General features: G+C 38.1%; 2 protein-coding genes across 3 annotated transcripts; both read left to right on the forward strand.

Moving 5' to 3' along the window:
- Positions 1-2352: 2352 nt before the first annotated feature.
- Positions 2353-8701, forward strand: LOC131799386 (D-inositol 3-phosphate glycosyltransferase-like). Its single transcript, XM_066163464.1, has 5 exons — positions 2353-2456; positions 3720-4892; positions 5417-5482; positions 6610-6681; positions 7800-8701. Exons 2-5 carry the CDS (start codon positions 3749-3751, stop codon positions 8069-8071), a joined length of 1554 nt encoding a protein of 517 aa, XP_066019561.1. The 5' UTR covers positions 2353-2456; positions 3720-3748; the 3' UTR covers positions 8072-8701.
- An 885-nt stretch (positions 8702-9586) lies between these two features.
- On the forward strand, positions 9587-14574 carry LOC131771702 (uncharacterized). 2 transcript variants are annotated; one of them, XM_066160095.1, is made up of 5 exons: positions 9587-9728; positions 11120-11185; positions 11971-12045; positions 12266-12337; positions 13639-14574. In XM_066160095.1, exons 2-5 carry the CDS (start codon positions 11134-11136, stop codon positions 13908-13910), a joined length of 471 nt encoding a protein of 156 aa, XP_066016192.1. In that variant the 5' UTR covers positions 9587-9728; positions 11120-11133; the 3' UTR covers positions 13911-14574. The 2 variants fall into 2 exon arrangements, with proteins under 2 accessions (XP_066016192.1, XP_058943534.2); XM_059087551.2 differs by lacking the exon at positions 11971-12045.
- Positions 14575-15935: the final 1361 nt, after the last annotated feature.

Here is a 15935-nt window from a genome sequence, read left to right on the forward strand (position 1 = left end):
TCCCTCTCACGTTATCTACAGGTGTAAATCCATTCACTTGATGGCGTGTTTCTCGAAAAAATTCGATCGATTTGTACCTGTTGTCAAGAAAGGCAACAGTAATTTAACCCGGAACCAACGCTATCCCATGAGACATGAGAAAAACTTGCAACTCTCTTGGGGGAGACGTGCGGAGCTCCCTAGGGAGAAACAGGAGACGTACGGAGCTCCGTAGGGAGAGACACAGGAGGCAGTCGAGACTTGCCGTCTCGCTTGTTCCGAAATTAATTAACGACAAAAAGCTAGAGAGAAGTCTCAGAAAAGATCGGACATATTACAGTTTGGCAGATGCATGGCGTGACAGCTCAACCCCATGTTTTGTACTCTGATAGAGCACGCACTTTACACCAATGACGGTAAATGTATTTTGTTGAATAAAAGTTAAGCTTTCCATCGTTTTCGGTTTCATTTAACCGCTTTTAGTTGGAAAATTTTGTTAAAAATTATCTTTATCGGTTAAATGTATAAATAAATTTATAATAGTAACTGAACTGAGTGGAGTGCAATTTGGGCTGAAATCATACGCATGATTTCAAAATCACAAGTATGATTTCAGCCCAAAATTGTACGACCCGAGGTTCAATCATCACTTTATCTCATCCATTATGAAATCGACCGAATACAGGACTTGGTAGTGCAGTACTGAGCTGTTTTGAAATTAAATTCATCCATTTTGGGGGGGTGGGAATAAGAGTTTTTGGAGACGAAAGTTGCAAAATTTGCCACATGATACTCTTTGTCTTTCATTTTCCTGCAATTTGATTACTTACTTCAAGCAAGCCTTGAAATCTGATCGGTTGGGAAAAAGATGCGATTTAAAGCAAAAAATGGTGCGATTCGTGAAATGAGTTCCGAAGGCGAAAATCTTGTGTCAAAGAGCGGTCAAATCCATGAAATTGAGAGAATTAAGCTTAAAAGTATGTTAAACCAGAAGATGATTAAATTTGCTGGTGTATCGGTGTTATCCATGAGGGTACACTGCCGCGGAAGACGCTTGGGTCTAAGGTTAATGTTCTCTCGACCAGGCGTGATACGGTCAATTTTGCGTTCTTATATCACAAGGTAAGTAAGGTGCATAATCACGTTTTGGAACACCACACCGTGAACATTCATAGTGAATACACTCCATGTATTTTATGACCGGGCTAAATATTCCACTACGCTACATAAAAGACATCTACTAAGCAAACACTGGTTAATTTTGGGTGTAGATGCCAGGATAGAGCACAGCCAAGGAGTTGAACGCAGGGAACCATTTATGAACAATCCAGTGAGTGGCAGGGTGGAGGGCTTGTTTCCAAGACCACCAGGCTACAAATCCGGTGTCCTAACCAGTTGGCCACCTTGCCACCATGATATCTGATAGAAAATCTCTAGCATGACACAAAAAGCCTTTCTTCTCCCCCCCCCCCCCCCCTTGGAATGAATGATTTTAAAATTTTTACTGAGTCCCAGTTATCAAAGCAGGTAGTCTTAAAATGATTAACTCTCTATTTCTCATTTTTTCATTTATAATAAAGTAAGGAGGTAAGCTGTCACGCCATCTGCTAAATTGTACTATGTTCCACCTTTTCCGGGACTTCTCTCTAGCGTTTTTTCGTTAATTGAAAGTGAACTTTCGAAACAAGCGAGCCGGCAAGTAGCAACAGAGGAACCAAACAAAGATTTGTAAACATGCAAAGTGCCGTAATTAACGTTATTTTAAAGTGAGCAGGGACGAAAATCCTCATAGAGATAACGAATTGGACTATCCGAGTGTTGACGGTTTTCAAGCTCAGTTGGATCGCAAGATTACGAATGTAATTGAGAAGTGGGGAGAAACACTCGACCACGTCTCGTAGGTCTCTCCACGGAGCTCCGTACATCTCCTGTTTCTCACAAGGGAACTCCGTCGTCTCGTATTTCTCCCCACACTTTTTTGTGCTCTGGCCGCTTCCTGTGTGCTTAACAACAGAACAGAGCACAGCCAAGGCTTCTCTAGATCTTTGAGTCATACTAAGGGATCAGTCATTTTTGTCTCTTGGGTGGGGTGGTTGAAGGATTTCAGAGAATCCTCTCAGCGGGAACTCTTCAGATTTTTTCTTGTCACGCGCAAATGAAAGAAGTTCTTTTACCTCTGTCATATCCCGATTTATGTTGCTGTACTGGATTTACGAATTTTTTCCGTTTGACCGAGGCCCTGCCGTGGGATTTACGCGAGCTGGCCCAAGTTTTCGAGTTATAATTAGCATTTCACAACCGAATACCTGCATAATTTATGCAATTTTTTCCCGCGCTTCCTATGTCTCATGGGATAGCGTGCTTCCGGGTTAATTTTGTTGTTGCCATCCATGATCTTAAGTACACATTGTGGCGATGGCATCGAATTTTCACGAGGAACACGCGATCAAGTGAATTGATTTACACCTCCAGATAAGGTGAGAGGGATCGCTAAACAATCTATTATACATTAAGTTAGGACATACAAAGCAAGTAAGCGAAGGAGCATTCAGTGAAGGGGTTTTTTCATTTCAGAACAAGAGCAGTGATCTTTAGAAGAAGTGTGCCTCTTATCAGCTTTCCAAATGTGGCGCAAGATTAGTTAGGCTAGCTTATGTACATATGAAGGCTTGTCTTGAAGCAATTTGCTTCATTTGCAACATAAAAAATGATTGGACCCAACTAATTTCGTCCTACATTCTGTAAAGCGCTCGTTCAAGCCTCCTCGCCTATCTTACAACCCTTAGTATAAAGTCTCAGATATGAGTTCTCATCCCCTCAAGTTTCTAGCCAATGTCAATGTCACTGCATGCCGTTGAAATTTTACTATCAGTCTTTACGATGCTGGATGCATTTATCCTCAAGTATTTTCTATTATAATTTAACCGCTCATAAGTGATATATCGGTAAGTAAATGTTTTGTGATGGATTGGAATGGCGCCGGTATACGAAATTACCGATCAGTTTTATGTATTGCATACCAACTGCTTTGTGAAAATAGGTGAATGTCATCATGTCAGTCTGGGTTGAAAAATCGGTAGGAGTTTCGTTTTGCGGTTTGGCATATACTTTTCTGATTTTAAGATCAAATTTTTGTGCTTCATAGTGAGTGAAATATCCGCTGGGAACAAATTATAATTATAATTAAAATTTTCTTTTCAAGTAGCAGAACACTGAAAGGAAACCACACATAGCTGGAAACGACACACTCTTGCATCTTATAACCTAGCCTATTGACACACCAGAAAACATGTTTAATTAAACCGGATTTAACTGAATGAAAATCAGAAACAGAGAACTAAAACTAAGTTTTCCATAGGTTTCAAGTAATTGTTAACTTTTATTGTCAATGTGCTGTATGTATAGTTGATTCAAAGTGCTTTAAGCAGAGGCTGCCTTCTATTAAGAAAAATATTTTAAGCCATGTTTAACTGTTTAACTTTTAAGACATATGGAAGCGTTGTTGTGAATGGGGAGTTTGGGAAACTTTACAGAATTCTAGAATCTTTAATTACTTTAACTGACTGAACAAAATAGAATGAAAATACTGTTACCCTAGGCTCCAGCCTACTTACATGAGTTTTTAGTGAACTAAAAATAAATTTATAGCAGTTTGATTGAATAAACTTTTTTGTGCAAACTGATATTTATGGATCAAGGGCAATCATACAATTCTGAAATCATTTATAAACTTTTTACAGGACATTATCTGAATAAGCAAGTTGCCGTCATGAAGATAACCTTTTTGACTGAGGAATGGACTCAGTCAACCAAAGGCAGTTGTTCCACCTTCATGAGACAGATGGCCATAGAACTCTCTAGACTAGAAAATGTAGAAATTGGTATTTTAATTCCAAGTGCCAGTCCAGAGGATAAAGAAGATGCCCAAAAATACAACATCAATGTTTTTGAACCTGAGAAACTTACAGGCTATGAACCAGTTGATTGTCTACAGTTTCCTCCACAAGGATTTAGCACTGACTTTATCATTGGTCAGGGCATTAAGCCTGGATGTCATGGACAGGTCCTTAAGAATAACCTTGGCTGTAAATGGGTGCATGTGGTCCTGAGAAATGCAGAAGAAACAGCAATGTTCCAGAAAACCCCAGGTGCCATTTCCGAAGGGCAGAAACAGTACGAAACTGAGGTAGAATTGTGTAAAAAGGCTGACATGGTTATAACAGTTGGCTCTAAGCTCAATGAGACCTTTAATTCTGCTCTGCATCACTGTAAGAAAGATCATATATTCAATCTTACACCTGGCATTTTTGATGAGTTTTTTGGAGAGCAGAAGCAATACCGAAATTCAAAGAACTTTAAAATCTTAGTGTTTGGCAGAGGGAACACTGAAGACTTTGAACTTAAAGGTCTTCATGTTGCTGCCAAAGCTGTGGCACATCTTAATAAGTATGAGTCATCATACATTCTCAAAGTTGTTGGTGCCCCTGAGGGAGAACAAGAGAAACTGGCTGAGAGGTTGGAAGATCTTGGGATCTCTCGTAGTCAACTAATTGTGAGAAGTTTTTACACAGAAAGAGGAAAACTGGCTCAGCTTTTTTTCGAAGTGGATCTTGTTTTGATGCCTTCAGGTACAGAGGCATTTGGTCTTGCAGCTTTGGAGGCATTATCAGCAGGTGTACCAATCCTTATTACCCATAATTCTGGCTTGGCGGAGGCTCTAGAAGAAATACCTTTCGGGCGCAGATGCATAGTAGATCAAGCAGATGATTGGGCTGACCAAATCAAGCAAGCACGAAAACATCTGAGAACTGGATTAGTAGAGGCAAGCACACTACGCAACAACTATAAAGAGAAATACTGTTGGATGGACCAATGTGCTGCTTTTGTGATGAAGCTTAGGGCCTTGCATTCAGGTAAAAATGTTAACTTTATATGCATTTACCTGAAGTAAAATAATTAAATAAGTACCTAGCAGCTAGTTGGCACAAATCTGTTTATCATTTTGAAATTGGCACCATGATTAGAATTAATATAAGAGTGAAATCAAAAAGGTAGACATAAATTAAGGGCTATTTTGATGGTATCCATGCAATTCAGATCATTGCTGATTTCATTACAATATGTATGTTTTATAGTGCAAAGATGTTTTGATTTTCATGTGCTCAAAGCCACCAAACCTTAAAATGGACATAGAAATTACACCAGATGACAAGCTTGCTACAAAAATATGCAACAAGTACTAATCAGTTACTTACAAGGCCTAACACTGTGGCAGGTTTCACCTCTTTAGTTCCATTGTAATGGTATGAGTTGAAGTACAGCTGCACCAATATGTGTTACTCAAGACATGTGGGGCTTAGATGAATGACAGTCACACTGATATTTTGATTAGTTGTCTTTGTGTAATTTGTGCTATTTGTTTATCGACATCTAACAGGACATGCTGAGGAAATGCAACAGGAGTCCCAAGGCAAAAGGCATTCAGCTCAAAAGCGAGTGGCTGGTAATTACTTGCTTGTCTATTTTTTAAACATGCCCTAGTGTTATCAACAAATTGCATCCTCTTAATATTGAGCAAGTACAAAACAATTTAACGAAATCAATATACAAATATTTTTGGACTTTCTTTGAATATCAAAGAACACAATTCCTGGACAATGTCATGTCATAGTCATGACAATTTTCAATGTGAATACCCTAATAGGGGTATTTACATTTTCTGACAGACCCTGCTGAGGATCCAGACCTGTTTGAATCAAATGCAGATTCTTCTTACATATCTGGAAAGCAAAGAAATAGTGACTTAGTTTTAAGATGAAGGAACTGTGTTATTTTACATTTGTTGGAGATCTGTGGATTTTTTCTCGTTAATTGTCCATCAGAATGCTTTTACATCAGTTCCAGGGAAATTTTTATCTTACTTAAGACACTGTTGTTACAAGGTGATCAACAAACTAAGTTGTTACTTATAATTTTAAGGGGCAAAATCCATATGATCATGATTTAAATTCACCTGTGAGAACATTACCCCATTACTCCACAGGGATCACATGGGTTATTGACTAAGCAAGGCTTTAAGTTGCCACTGTTTTGGTTGCCATGGCAATTAGCCAATTTGGCCATTGATTATCTTGTGTTTGCTGGTCGTGCATGGCATGACATTAGCCAGCTGTAACATTCTCTAATGAGATATGAACGATTTTACATAGTACAATCCCTATTGAAGTACTAGGTTTACAATTGTCACATAGTACTATTATCTCAGACATTAAGTGGTATGGTCAACAGTCTAGTTTATTAGTTGCCTTTGTGTAATTTTTGCCATTCATTAATTGACATCTAACAGAATGTGTTGAGGAAGTTGAACAAGGAAAAAGGCATTCAGCTCAACAGCAAGTGGCTTGTATTACAACTCACTTGTCTATTTTTTAAACATGCCCTGGTGTTATCAACAAACTGCATCCTTTTTATATCGAGCTGGAAGTAAATATTTTAATGAAATAAGTCTACCAATATTTTATTTGAACTTTTTTTGAATATCAAGGAACACAATTCCTGGAAATTATAATGTCATAGTTATGAAATTTACCATGTGAATACCTTAATAGGAGTATCTCCATTTTCTGACAGACCCTGCTAAGGATTCAGACCAGTCTGCATCAAAGAGAGATTTTTCTTCCGTATCTGGAAAGCGACTAAAAGGTGACTTCCCTATAAAATGAAGGAACAGTGTAACTTTATGTTTGTTGGAAATCTGTGGATTTTTTTGTGTTAATTGTCACCCAGATTGCCTTTAAGTGTTTATCTCACTTTAGACACTTTTGTTATAAGGTGATCAGCAAACTAATATATTACTTATTTTAATGGGCAAAATCCATATGATGATGATTTAAATTCACCCGTGAGAATTTTACTCCACAGGAATCATTTGTGGTTTTGACTAAGCAAGGCTTTCAGTTGCAACTGTTTTGGTTGCCATGGCAATTGGCCAATTTGGCTATCGATTATCTTGTGTTTGCTGGTCATGCATGGCATGACACTAGGCAGCTGTAACATTCTTTAACCCTTTCACTCCCAAGATCTAATTAGTACTAATTACTATCTGCCGTACAAATCTTATGTTGTTAGTTCAGAGAATTTGGTATTGGATCAACTAATAATCCCATGATTGATATTCTTCTCTATTCTCATCACCTGCCTGCTTGATGCTGTATTAATATTGTAAGGAGAAATTCTGTCTTGGTCACTTGTGGGAGTGAAAGGGTTAACAGAGAGATAAACAATTTTGCATTATACAATCCTTATTGAAGTACTAGGTTTACAACTGCCACATAGTACTATTATCTCCAAGACATTAAGTGGTATGGTCAGCCGTTTGGTTGATTAGCTGTCTTTGTATGACTTTTGACCAGTTGATGATTTCATCGTCTGCTTCCTTGTCCTGGCCTTCAGGTATGCCGTCCATCTTATCAGCGCAAAGGGCTGATAAGATGGACAGTTATATCCCCGACAAACTGTCACAACACAAATTAAATCTGATCAGTTCGATTCAACATAATATGTACCTGGAAGGCTTGTTCCCAGGACCACCAGACTACAAATCCTGTGTCCTAACCACTTGTCCATCCTGTTTCCACAATATCTGATGGAAAATCTCTGGCATGACCAAAAAAGCCTTTTCTCTACTTACTCTCCCCCCCCCCCCCTAAAAAAAATTCACTTGCAGTGAATGATTTTAAAATTGTTACTGAGTCACAGTATGTAACAAGTGAGCTGGTAATCTTAAAATAATTAACTCTCTGTTTGTGTTTATATTCAAGAGGGAGTAGTAACTGATGATGACCTTCAAACACTTGGCAAAGCTATTGGTGTCAAGTGGGATCGACTGGCACGTCGACTACCTGGAATTAAGGAAGAGGACATAGAAGAAATTGAAGACAGCCGTAAAACTTTGTCTGAAAGGGGATTTCATATGCTGAAACTGTGGAGAACAAACAATGGGAAAGCTGCAGACTATAAGACTTTGTATAATGCATTAGTCCATGAGTTGGTGCAGCGGAGAGACTTAGCAGAAAAGTATTGTTTTGAATAATATCTCATAGATATTGCTCATACCAAACCTGGCAGTTAGTTTAAATAGAGACGGCCACTAGGTGGAAAGGAGAGATAACTTCGCTAGTTACCAATAAATTCCAGTTGGTTATTAATTGTAAGAATCTAATGATTTATTAATCCTTGATTTACATCCTTTTATCGATAGCCTTTTTACAACATTATACAACATGTGTTTAGCTAATTTTATCCACGCATTTGATTGGAAGAAAGACGCATAGATGGGGAGAATGTTGAAGCTTTGAAATGATCGTAAGTCGGCTCAGGAGAGAAGTTCTTTAAAATAAAGTATATATCAAGTACTCTAAGGTTTTTTTAATATAGAAAATTATATATATTGTGTTAAAAAATAAAATAAGTGCTTGTTTAAAGCAATTAGGTTAGTAATTATGTGAACATTTTTTAGTGATTGAGGAACGAAACATTTGCAGTCGTTCGTCGTTGGTTATTACAGCTTAAATTTGTTTTTGTAGAAATCGAGAATGACGATATTTTCATTTGGCTAAATCTATATATTAGTTAACTAGTGTTTCCTTAGCAGCTGACTTTTATGCAATATAATGAAACATTTAGCCCGGTTATGAAATACATGGAGTGCATTTACTTTGAACGTTCAAGGTGTAGTGTTTCAAAACGTGTTTATGCTACTTACTTACCTTGTGATAGACGAACGCAAAATTGACCATATTACGCCTGGTCGAGAAAAAAATTCACCTTGGACTCAAGCCTCTTCCGCGACAGTGTACCCTCACCTTTTTGGAAAATCGATCAGATAAAACTGGTACACCAGCAATTTGATCACCTTCTGGTTTGACATACGCTTAGGCTCAATTCTCTCAATTCCGTGGATTTGACTGCTCTTTGACTTAAGATTTTCGCCCTCGGGAATTACTTTTTGTCAATTCATTTATAATAAAGTTCGGATATAACGCACGCTGTCATTGATTGAAAGAGCGTGCTCTATCAGAATACAAAACACAAAGCTAAGCTGTTACGCCATCTGCCAAATTGTACTAAGTCCGACCTTTACCGAGACTTCTCTCTATCCCTTTTTCGTTAATTAAAAGTGAAATTTGGAAACAAGCGAGCCGCCAAGTAGCAACAGAAGAACCAAACAAAGATTTGTAAACATGTCAAGTGCCGTAATTTAAGTTACTATAGCGTGAGATAACGAGTTTCTCTGTACCGTCTCCTGTTTCTCCCTATGATTCTTTCGTGCTCTAGCGGCTTCCAGCGTACTCTACAACAGAACAGAGCACAGTCAAGGCTTCTCTAGATATATAAGTCGTGTATAAGTCACGCGCAAATGAAAGAGGTTCTTTTACCTCTGTCACATCCTGCTTTATGTTGCTGTACTGGATTTACGAATTTCTTTCGTTTGATCGAGGCCCTGCTGTGGGATTCATGCGAGCTCTTCCAAAGTTTTCGAGTTATAATTATTAGCATTTCACGACAGAGTACCTGCATAATTTATGCAAGTTTTTTCTGTGCTTCCCATGTCTCACGCGATAGCGTGCTTCCGGGTTACGTTGACTGTTGTCATTATATTCATGACTACAGGTATAGCTTGTGGCGATGTCATCGAGGTTTCACGAGGAACACGCGATCAAGTGAATTGATTAACACCTCCAGATAAGGTGAGAGGGATCGCTGAATAATTGCTAATACATCATACCTCATGAGGCCTCGTTAATTCCGCTCGCTGCCGCCACGTATTTCATACTGAATGCGAATCATCGATCGCCAGCGATAAAACTCGTTTAAGCTCCATTTTGTACGAAGTGTCGGCTAGGCAAATAAGCGAAGGAGCATTCAATGAACGAGCGGTTAAAATAAAAAAATGTACTTGAAGATAAATGCATCCAGTCCTGTTAAAATTTTAACAGCATGTACTTTGATAGACTTGGTTGGAAACTTAAGGAGATGAGATCTCATATCTGGGATCTTCCATTACAGACCCTATACCAAGGGTTATAAGATAAGCGAGGAGGCTTGAACGAGTGCTTTACAAAATATAGGACGAAATTAGATGAATCCAAACATTTAATATGTTGCAAATGAAGCATTATGCTTCAAGACATGCCTTTGTAAGTACATAGGCTAGCCTTAAAATAATCTTGGGCCACATTTGGAAAGATAGAAAGAGGCACTCTATTTCTCATGATCACTGCTCTTGCTCTGAAATGGAAAACCCCTGGGTGACATATCGATGAGTAATCAGTTTTATAATGGATTGGAATGGCACCGGTATTAACGAAATTGTCGATAAGTAATATGTATTGTATACTAACTGCTTTGTGAAAATAGGTGAATATCATTATGTAAATATGGGTTGAAATATTTGCAGGAGTTTTTTTTGTAGTTTGGCATACTTTTCTGATTTTTAGGATCCAATTTTTGTGCTTCAAAGTGAATGAAATTTCTGTTGGGAACAAATTATAACAATTAAAATTTTCTTTTCAAGTAGCAGAACATTGAAAAGGAAGCTACATATAGCTGGAAACAGCACACTCTTGCATTTCATACCGTAGCGTATACACCCACCAGAAAACAGGCTTAGTTAAACCGGATTTAACTGAATGAAAATCAGAAACAGAGAACTGAAATAGGCACCATGACTCAAATTAATACAAGAGTGAACCAAAAAGTAGACAGAAATTAGAGGCTGTTTTGTATCTGTGTAATTTAGATAATTGCTGATACCAGTACAATATGTATGTTTTAGTGCACAGATGTTTTGATTTCCACATGCTTATGTAAAGGCACCAAGCCTTAAAATGGACATAGAAATTACACCAGATAACAAACTTGCCACAAAAATGTGTAGCAAATATTAATCACAGTTACTTACAAGGCTTAACACTGTTACAGGTTTCACCTCCTTAGTGCCATTTTAATGATATGAATTGAAGTACAGCTGCACAAACATGTCTTACTCATGTGGGGCTTAGATGAAAGACAGTTACACTGTTACTTTGAAAAGTTGTCTTTGTGTAATTTGTGCTATTTGTTTATCAACATCTAACAGGACGTGCTGAGGAAATGCAACAAGAGTCCCAAGGCAAAAGGCATTCACCTCGAAAGCGAGGGGCCGGTAATAATATTACTTGTCTATTTTTTAAACATGCCTTAGTGTTATCAACAAACTGCATCCTTTTTAAATCAAGCAGGTACAAAACATTTTAATGAAGTTTAAATACCAATATGTTTTTTGGACTTTTTTTGAATATCAAGGAACACAATTCCTGGACAATGTATTGTCATAATTATGACATTTTAATGTGAATGCTCTTAAATAGGGGTATATCCATTTTCTGACAGACTCTACTAGGGATTCAGACCAGTTTGCATCAAATGCAGATTCTTCTTACATATCTGGAAAGCGACAAAAATGTGACTTACTTTTAAAAAGAAGGAACCATGTTCCTTTATATTTGTTGGAAATCTGTGGATTTTTTCTTGCTAACTGTCACCCAGAATGCTTTTACATCTCATGTTCATCTCACTTTAGACACTTTTGTCACAGGGTGATCAGCAAACTAATTTATTACTTATAATTTTAAGGGGCAAAATCCATATGATCATGATTTAAATTCACCGGTGAGAACAATACTCCACAGGAATCATTTGTGGGGTTGACTAAGCAAGGCTTTAAGTTGCAACTGTTTTGGTTGCCATGGCAACTGACACTACCCAGCTGTAACATTCTTTACAAGAGAAAAAAAAACAGTTTTTCATAATGCAATCCTTATTGAAGTACTTAAGGTTTACAATTGCCACATAGCACTATAATCTCAGACATTAAGTGGTATGGTCAGCTGTCTGGTTGAATAGTTTTCTTTGTGTAATTTTTGCCATTCATTTATTGACATCTAACAGAATGTGTTGAGGAAATTGATCAGGAGTCCCAAGGCAAAAGGCATTCACCTCAAAAGCGAGGGGCTGGTTTTACTGGTATAACTCACTTGTCTATTTTTTAAACATGCCCTAGCTAGTGTTATCAACAAAATGCATCCTTTTTGTATCAAACAGGTACAAAACATTTTAACATAATCAATGTACCAATATTTTTTTTGGACTTTTTTTAAATATTGAGGAACACAATCCCTGGACAATATAATGTCACAGTTAAGACAGTTTTGATGTGAATGCCCCTATTTCCATTTTCTTACAGACCTTTCTGGGGATCCAGACCAGTTTGCATCAAATGCAGATTCTTCATACGTATCTGGGAAGCGACACAAAGGTGACTTACTTTTAAAATGAAGGAACTGTGTTACTTTACATTTGTTGGAGATCTGTGGATTTTATTTCATGTTAACTGTCATCCAGATTGCTTTTACATCTGTTCCAGGGAAATTTTTATCTCACTTTTGACACTTTTGTTATACAGGGTGATTAGCAAACTAATTAATTACTGATGATGATTTAAATTCACCTGTCAGGGGACACTACTCCTCAGGTATCATTGAGCAAGGCTTTAAGTTGCAACTGTTCTGGTTGCCATGGCAATTGGCCAATTTGGCCATTGATTATCTTGTAAATGGTTAAGAACTGTTAGCTCAGTTGGTAGCTCAATTGTTAGCTCAGTTGGTAGAGCGCTACACCGGTATCGCAGAGGTCATGGGTTCAAATCCCGTATAGGCCTGAATTTCTTTTCACTACTGATTATCTTGTGTTTGCTGGTCATGCATGGCATGACACTAGCCAGTTGTTACGTACTTCAAAATAGAGATAAACAACTTTTCATAATACAATCCTTATGGAAGTACTAGGTTTACAATAGCCACATGGTACTATTATCTCAAAGACATTAAGTGGTATGGTCAGCAGTCTTATTGCATCCAGTCAGCCATCCAGCGATGGCTCCTTAAAGAGCTGTTTCTTTGAAGTGAGAGCACAATTATGTTACTGTATTTCATCTTCTGCTTCATTGTCTCGGGCTTCAGGTATGCTGTCCATCTTACCAGCACAAAGGGAATCATCTTCTGTTCCAATCAGTTATATATACCCCCACTAGCTGTCAGACATAAAATTAAATCTAATCAGTTTGATTCAACAAATTATACATGATAATATGAGGAATGTGTGCTTGGATATGTATTTGTATACTTTTAAAATTGACCAGTCTCCTCAGGCAAGGTTCATCTAAGGATAAATATGAACAATCTAGTCCCAAACTTTGTAGATAAACAGACTGTAAAAACCCCAACTGGCAGGAGGCAGGCTGCACTTAGCTATATACAAAGCAGAGCCAAGGAGTTGAATTCAGGGAACCATTTAAGAACAATCCAGTGAGTGGCAGGGTGGAGGGCTTGTTCCCAGGACCACCAGGCTACAAATCCTGTGTCCTAACCACTTGTCCACCCTGCCTCCACAATATCTGATGGAAAATCTTTGGGATGACAAAAAAAAAGCCTTTGCTCTCTCCCCTGCCCCTTAAAAAAAATCCCTAGCAATGAATGATTCTAAAATTGTTCCTGAGTCACAATTTTTAAAGCTGTTAATCTTGAAATAACTAACTCTTTATTTGTTTTTATATTCAAGAGGGAGTAGTAAGTAATGATGACCTTCAAACACTTGGCAAAGCTATTGGTGTCAAGTGGGATCGACTGGCACGTCGACTACCTGGAATTACAGAAGATGACATAGAAGAAATTGAAGACAGCCATAGGACTTTGTCTCAAAGAGGATTTCATATGCTGAAACTGTGGAAAACAAACAATGGGGAAGCTGCAGACTATAAGACTTTACATGATGCATTAGTCCATAATATGGTACAGCGGAAAGACTTAGCAGAAAAGTATTGTTTTGAATGATAATATCTCTTTGGTATTACTTATACCAAAACTTGGCAGTTAGTCTAAATAGAGACAGCCACTGGGTGGAAAGTATAAATAACTTTACTAGTTAGTGATAAATTCCAACTGGCTATGAATTATGAGAATCTAATGATTAATTTATCCTTGATTTGCATTCTTTTATTGATAGCCTTTTTACAACATTGTATAACATGTGTTTAGCTAATATTATACACGCATTTGATTGCATCTATTGAAGGAAAGACGCATAGATGGGGGAGAATGTTGAAGCTTTAGAGTGATCGTATGTCAGCTCAAGAGAGAAGTTATTTAAAGTAAAGCTGGAGTATTTTAGATAAACTCGATGAGTACCCTAAGTTTTTTGATGCAGACAACTATATATACTGTCTTAAAAAATAAAATAAGTGCTTGTTTGGAGCAACTAGGTTAGTGATTATGTGAGCATTTTTTAGTGTATGGGGAACGCTACATATGTAGTCGTTCGTCGTTGGTTTTCACAATTTTAATTTGTTTTTGTACAAAATTTATCGAGAATGACAATATTTTTATTTTGCCTTGGTAGTATTATAGTTAACTAGTGTTTGCTTAGCAACTGTCTTTTATGCAACGTAATGGAATATTTAGCTCGATTATCAAATACATGGAGTGTATTCACCTTGAACGTTTAAGGTGTGGTGTTTCAAAACATGTTTATGCACCTTACTTACAGTGTGATAGACGAACGCAATATTCACCGTATCACGTCTGATCTAGAAAAAAATTCACCTCGTATCCAAGCCTCCTCCGCGGCAGTGTACCCTCAGCTTTTTGGAAAATCGGTACAGCAGCAAATTTGATCACCTGGTTTAACATACTTTTAAGCTCAACTCTCTTATTACCATGGATTTGACCACTCTTTGACTTAAGATTTTCGCCCCCAGAACTTACTTTTTGTGAAATTTATTTAAAATAAAGCTCGGATATAACGAGCGCTGTCATTGGTTGAAAGAGCGTGCTCTCTTAGAGTACAAAACATAGAGCTGAGCTTTCACGCCATCTGCCAAGTTGTATTATGTCCGACCTTTTCCGGGACTCCTCTCTAGCTTTTTTTATTGTCAGTTGAAAGGGAAATTTCGAAACAAGCGAGACGGCAAGTAGCAACAGAAGAACCGAACAAAGATTTGTAAACATGCCAAGTGCCGTAATTTACCTTATTATAACATGAGCAGAGACGAAAATCCTCATAGATCCTCATAGAGATAACGAATTACACTATCCGAATTTTGACGGTTTTCACGCTCAGTTAGATTGCAAGATTACGAACGTACTTGAGAAGTGGGGAGAAACTCGACTACGTCTTGTGTGTCTCCCTACGGAGCTCCGTACGTCTTGTCTACCTCTCTACAATTCTCTCGTGCTCTAGCCGCTCTTTACGTGCTTTGCAACGGAACAGCATGGTCGTATTGGGAGACCAGTCGTTTTTTCTTATCTCCTAGGTGGAGTGGGTGAAAGATATTAGAGGGATCACATGATTTTCAGGGGGAACAGAGTGGGGATCAGCCGTCGCCAACAGAGTACAAAGGAGAACTATAAAAATTGACTGTCAATTAACTGCTAATGGAGGAAAATTAAAATAATATTGTAGAGCCTTATGGGGGATCAGGCAAATTTTATCGTCACACAACCAAAATCCTCCGACCCCTCCCCCAAGCGAATAAATAATGATCGATCCCTTGGGGGGAAGTATCGTGTATGTGTGTGCGTGGGAGTATGGGTGTGTGTGTGCGGGGGGGCGGGAGGGACAGGCTTAAAAGATGCATGGATGAATATCTACCACAAGTAAATATTTGAAACGCGGTGACATGTATACTCTTCAGAATATGCACGTTTTCACCGCCTGAATTATGATATTTATCTGTTGTTTACCAGAAGGAAATCATCTCACAAGGGGTGGGGCGGGGGGGGAAGGAAAGCGGGGTGCACGACGACCTCCCCTTAGACTTGTCAATGAGCTAACTAGGTAGAGCTTTAGAGCGCGAGATA

The sequence above is a fragment of the Pocillopora verrucosa genome, chromosome 1, assembly GCF_036669915.1.
Source record: "Pocillopora verrucosa isolate sample1 chromosome 1, ASM3666991v2, whole genome shotgun sequence".
In the NCBI taxonomy this organism is placed as follows: Eukaryota; Metazoa; Cnidaria; class Anthozoa; order Scleractinia; family Pocilloporidae; genus Pocillopora; species Pocillopora verrucosa.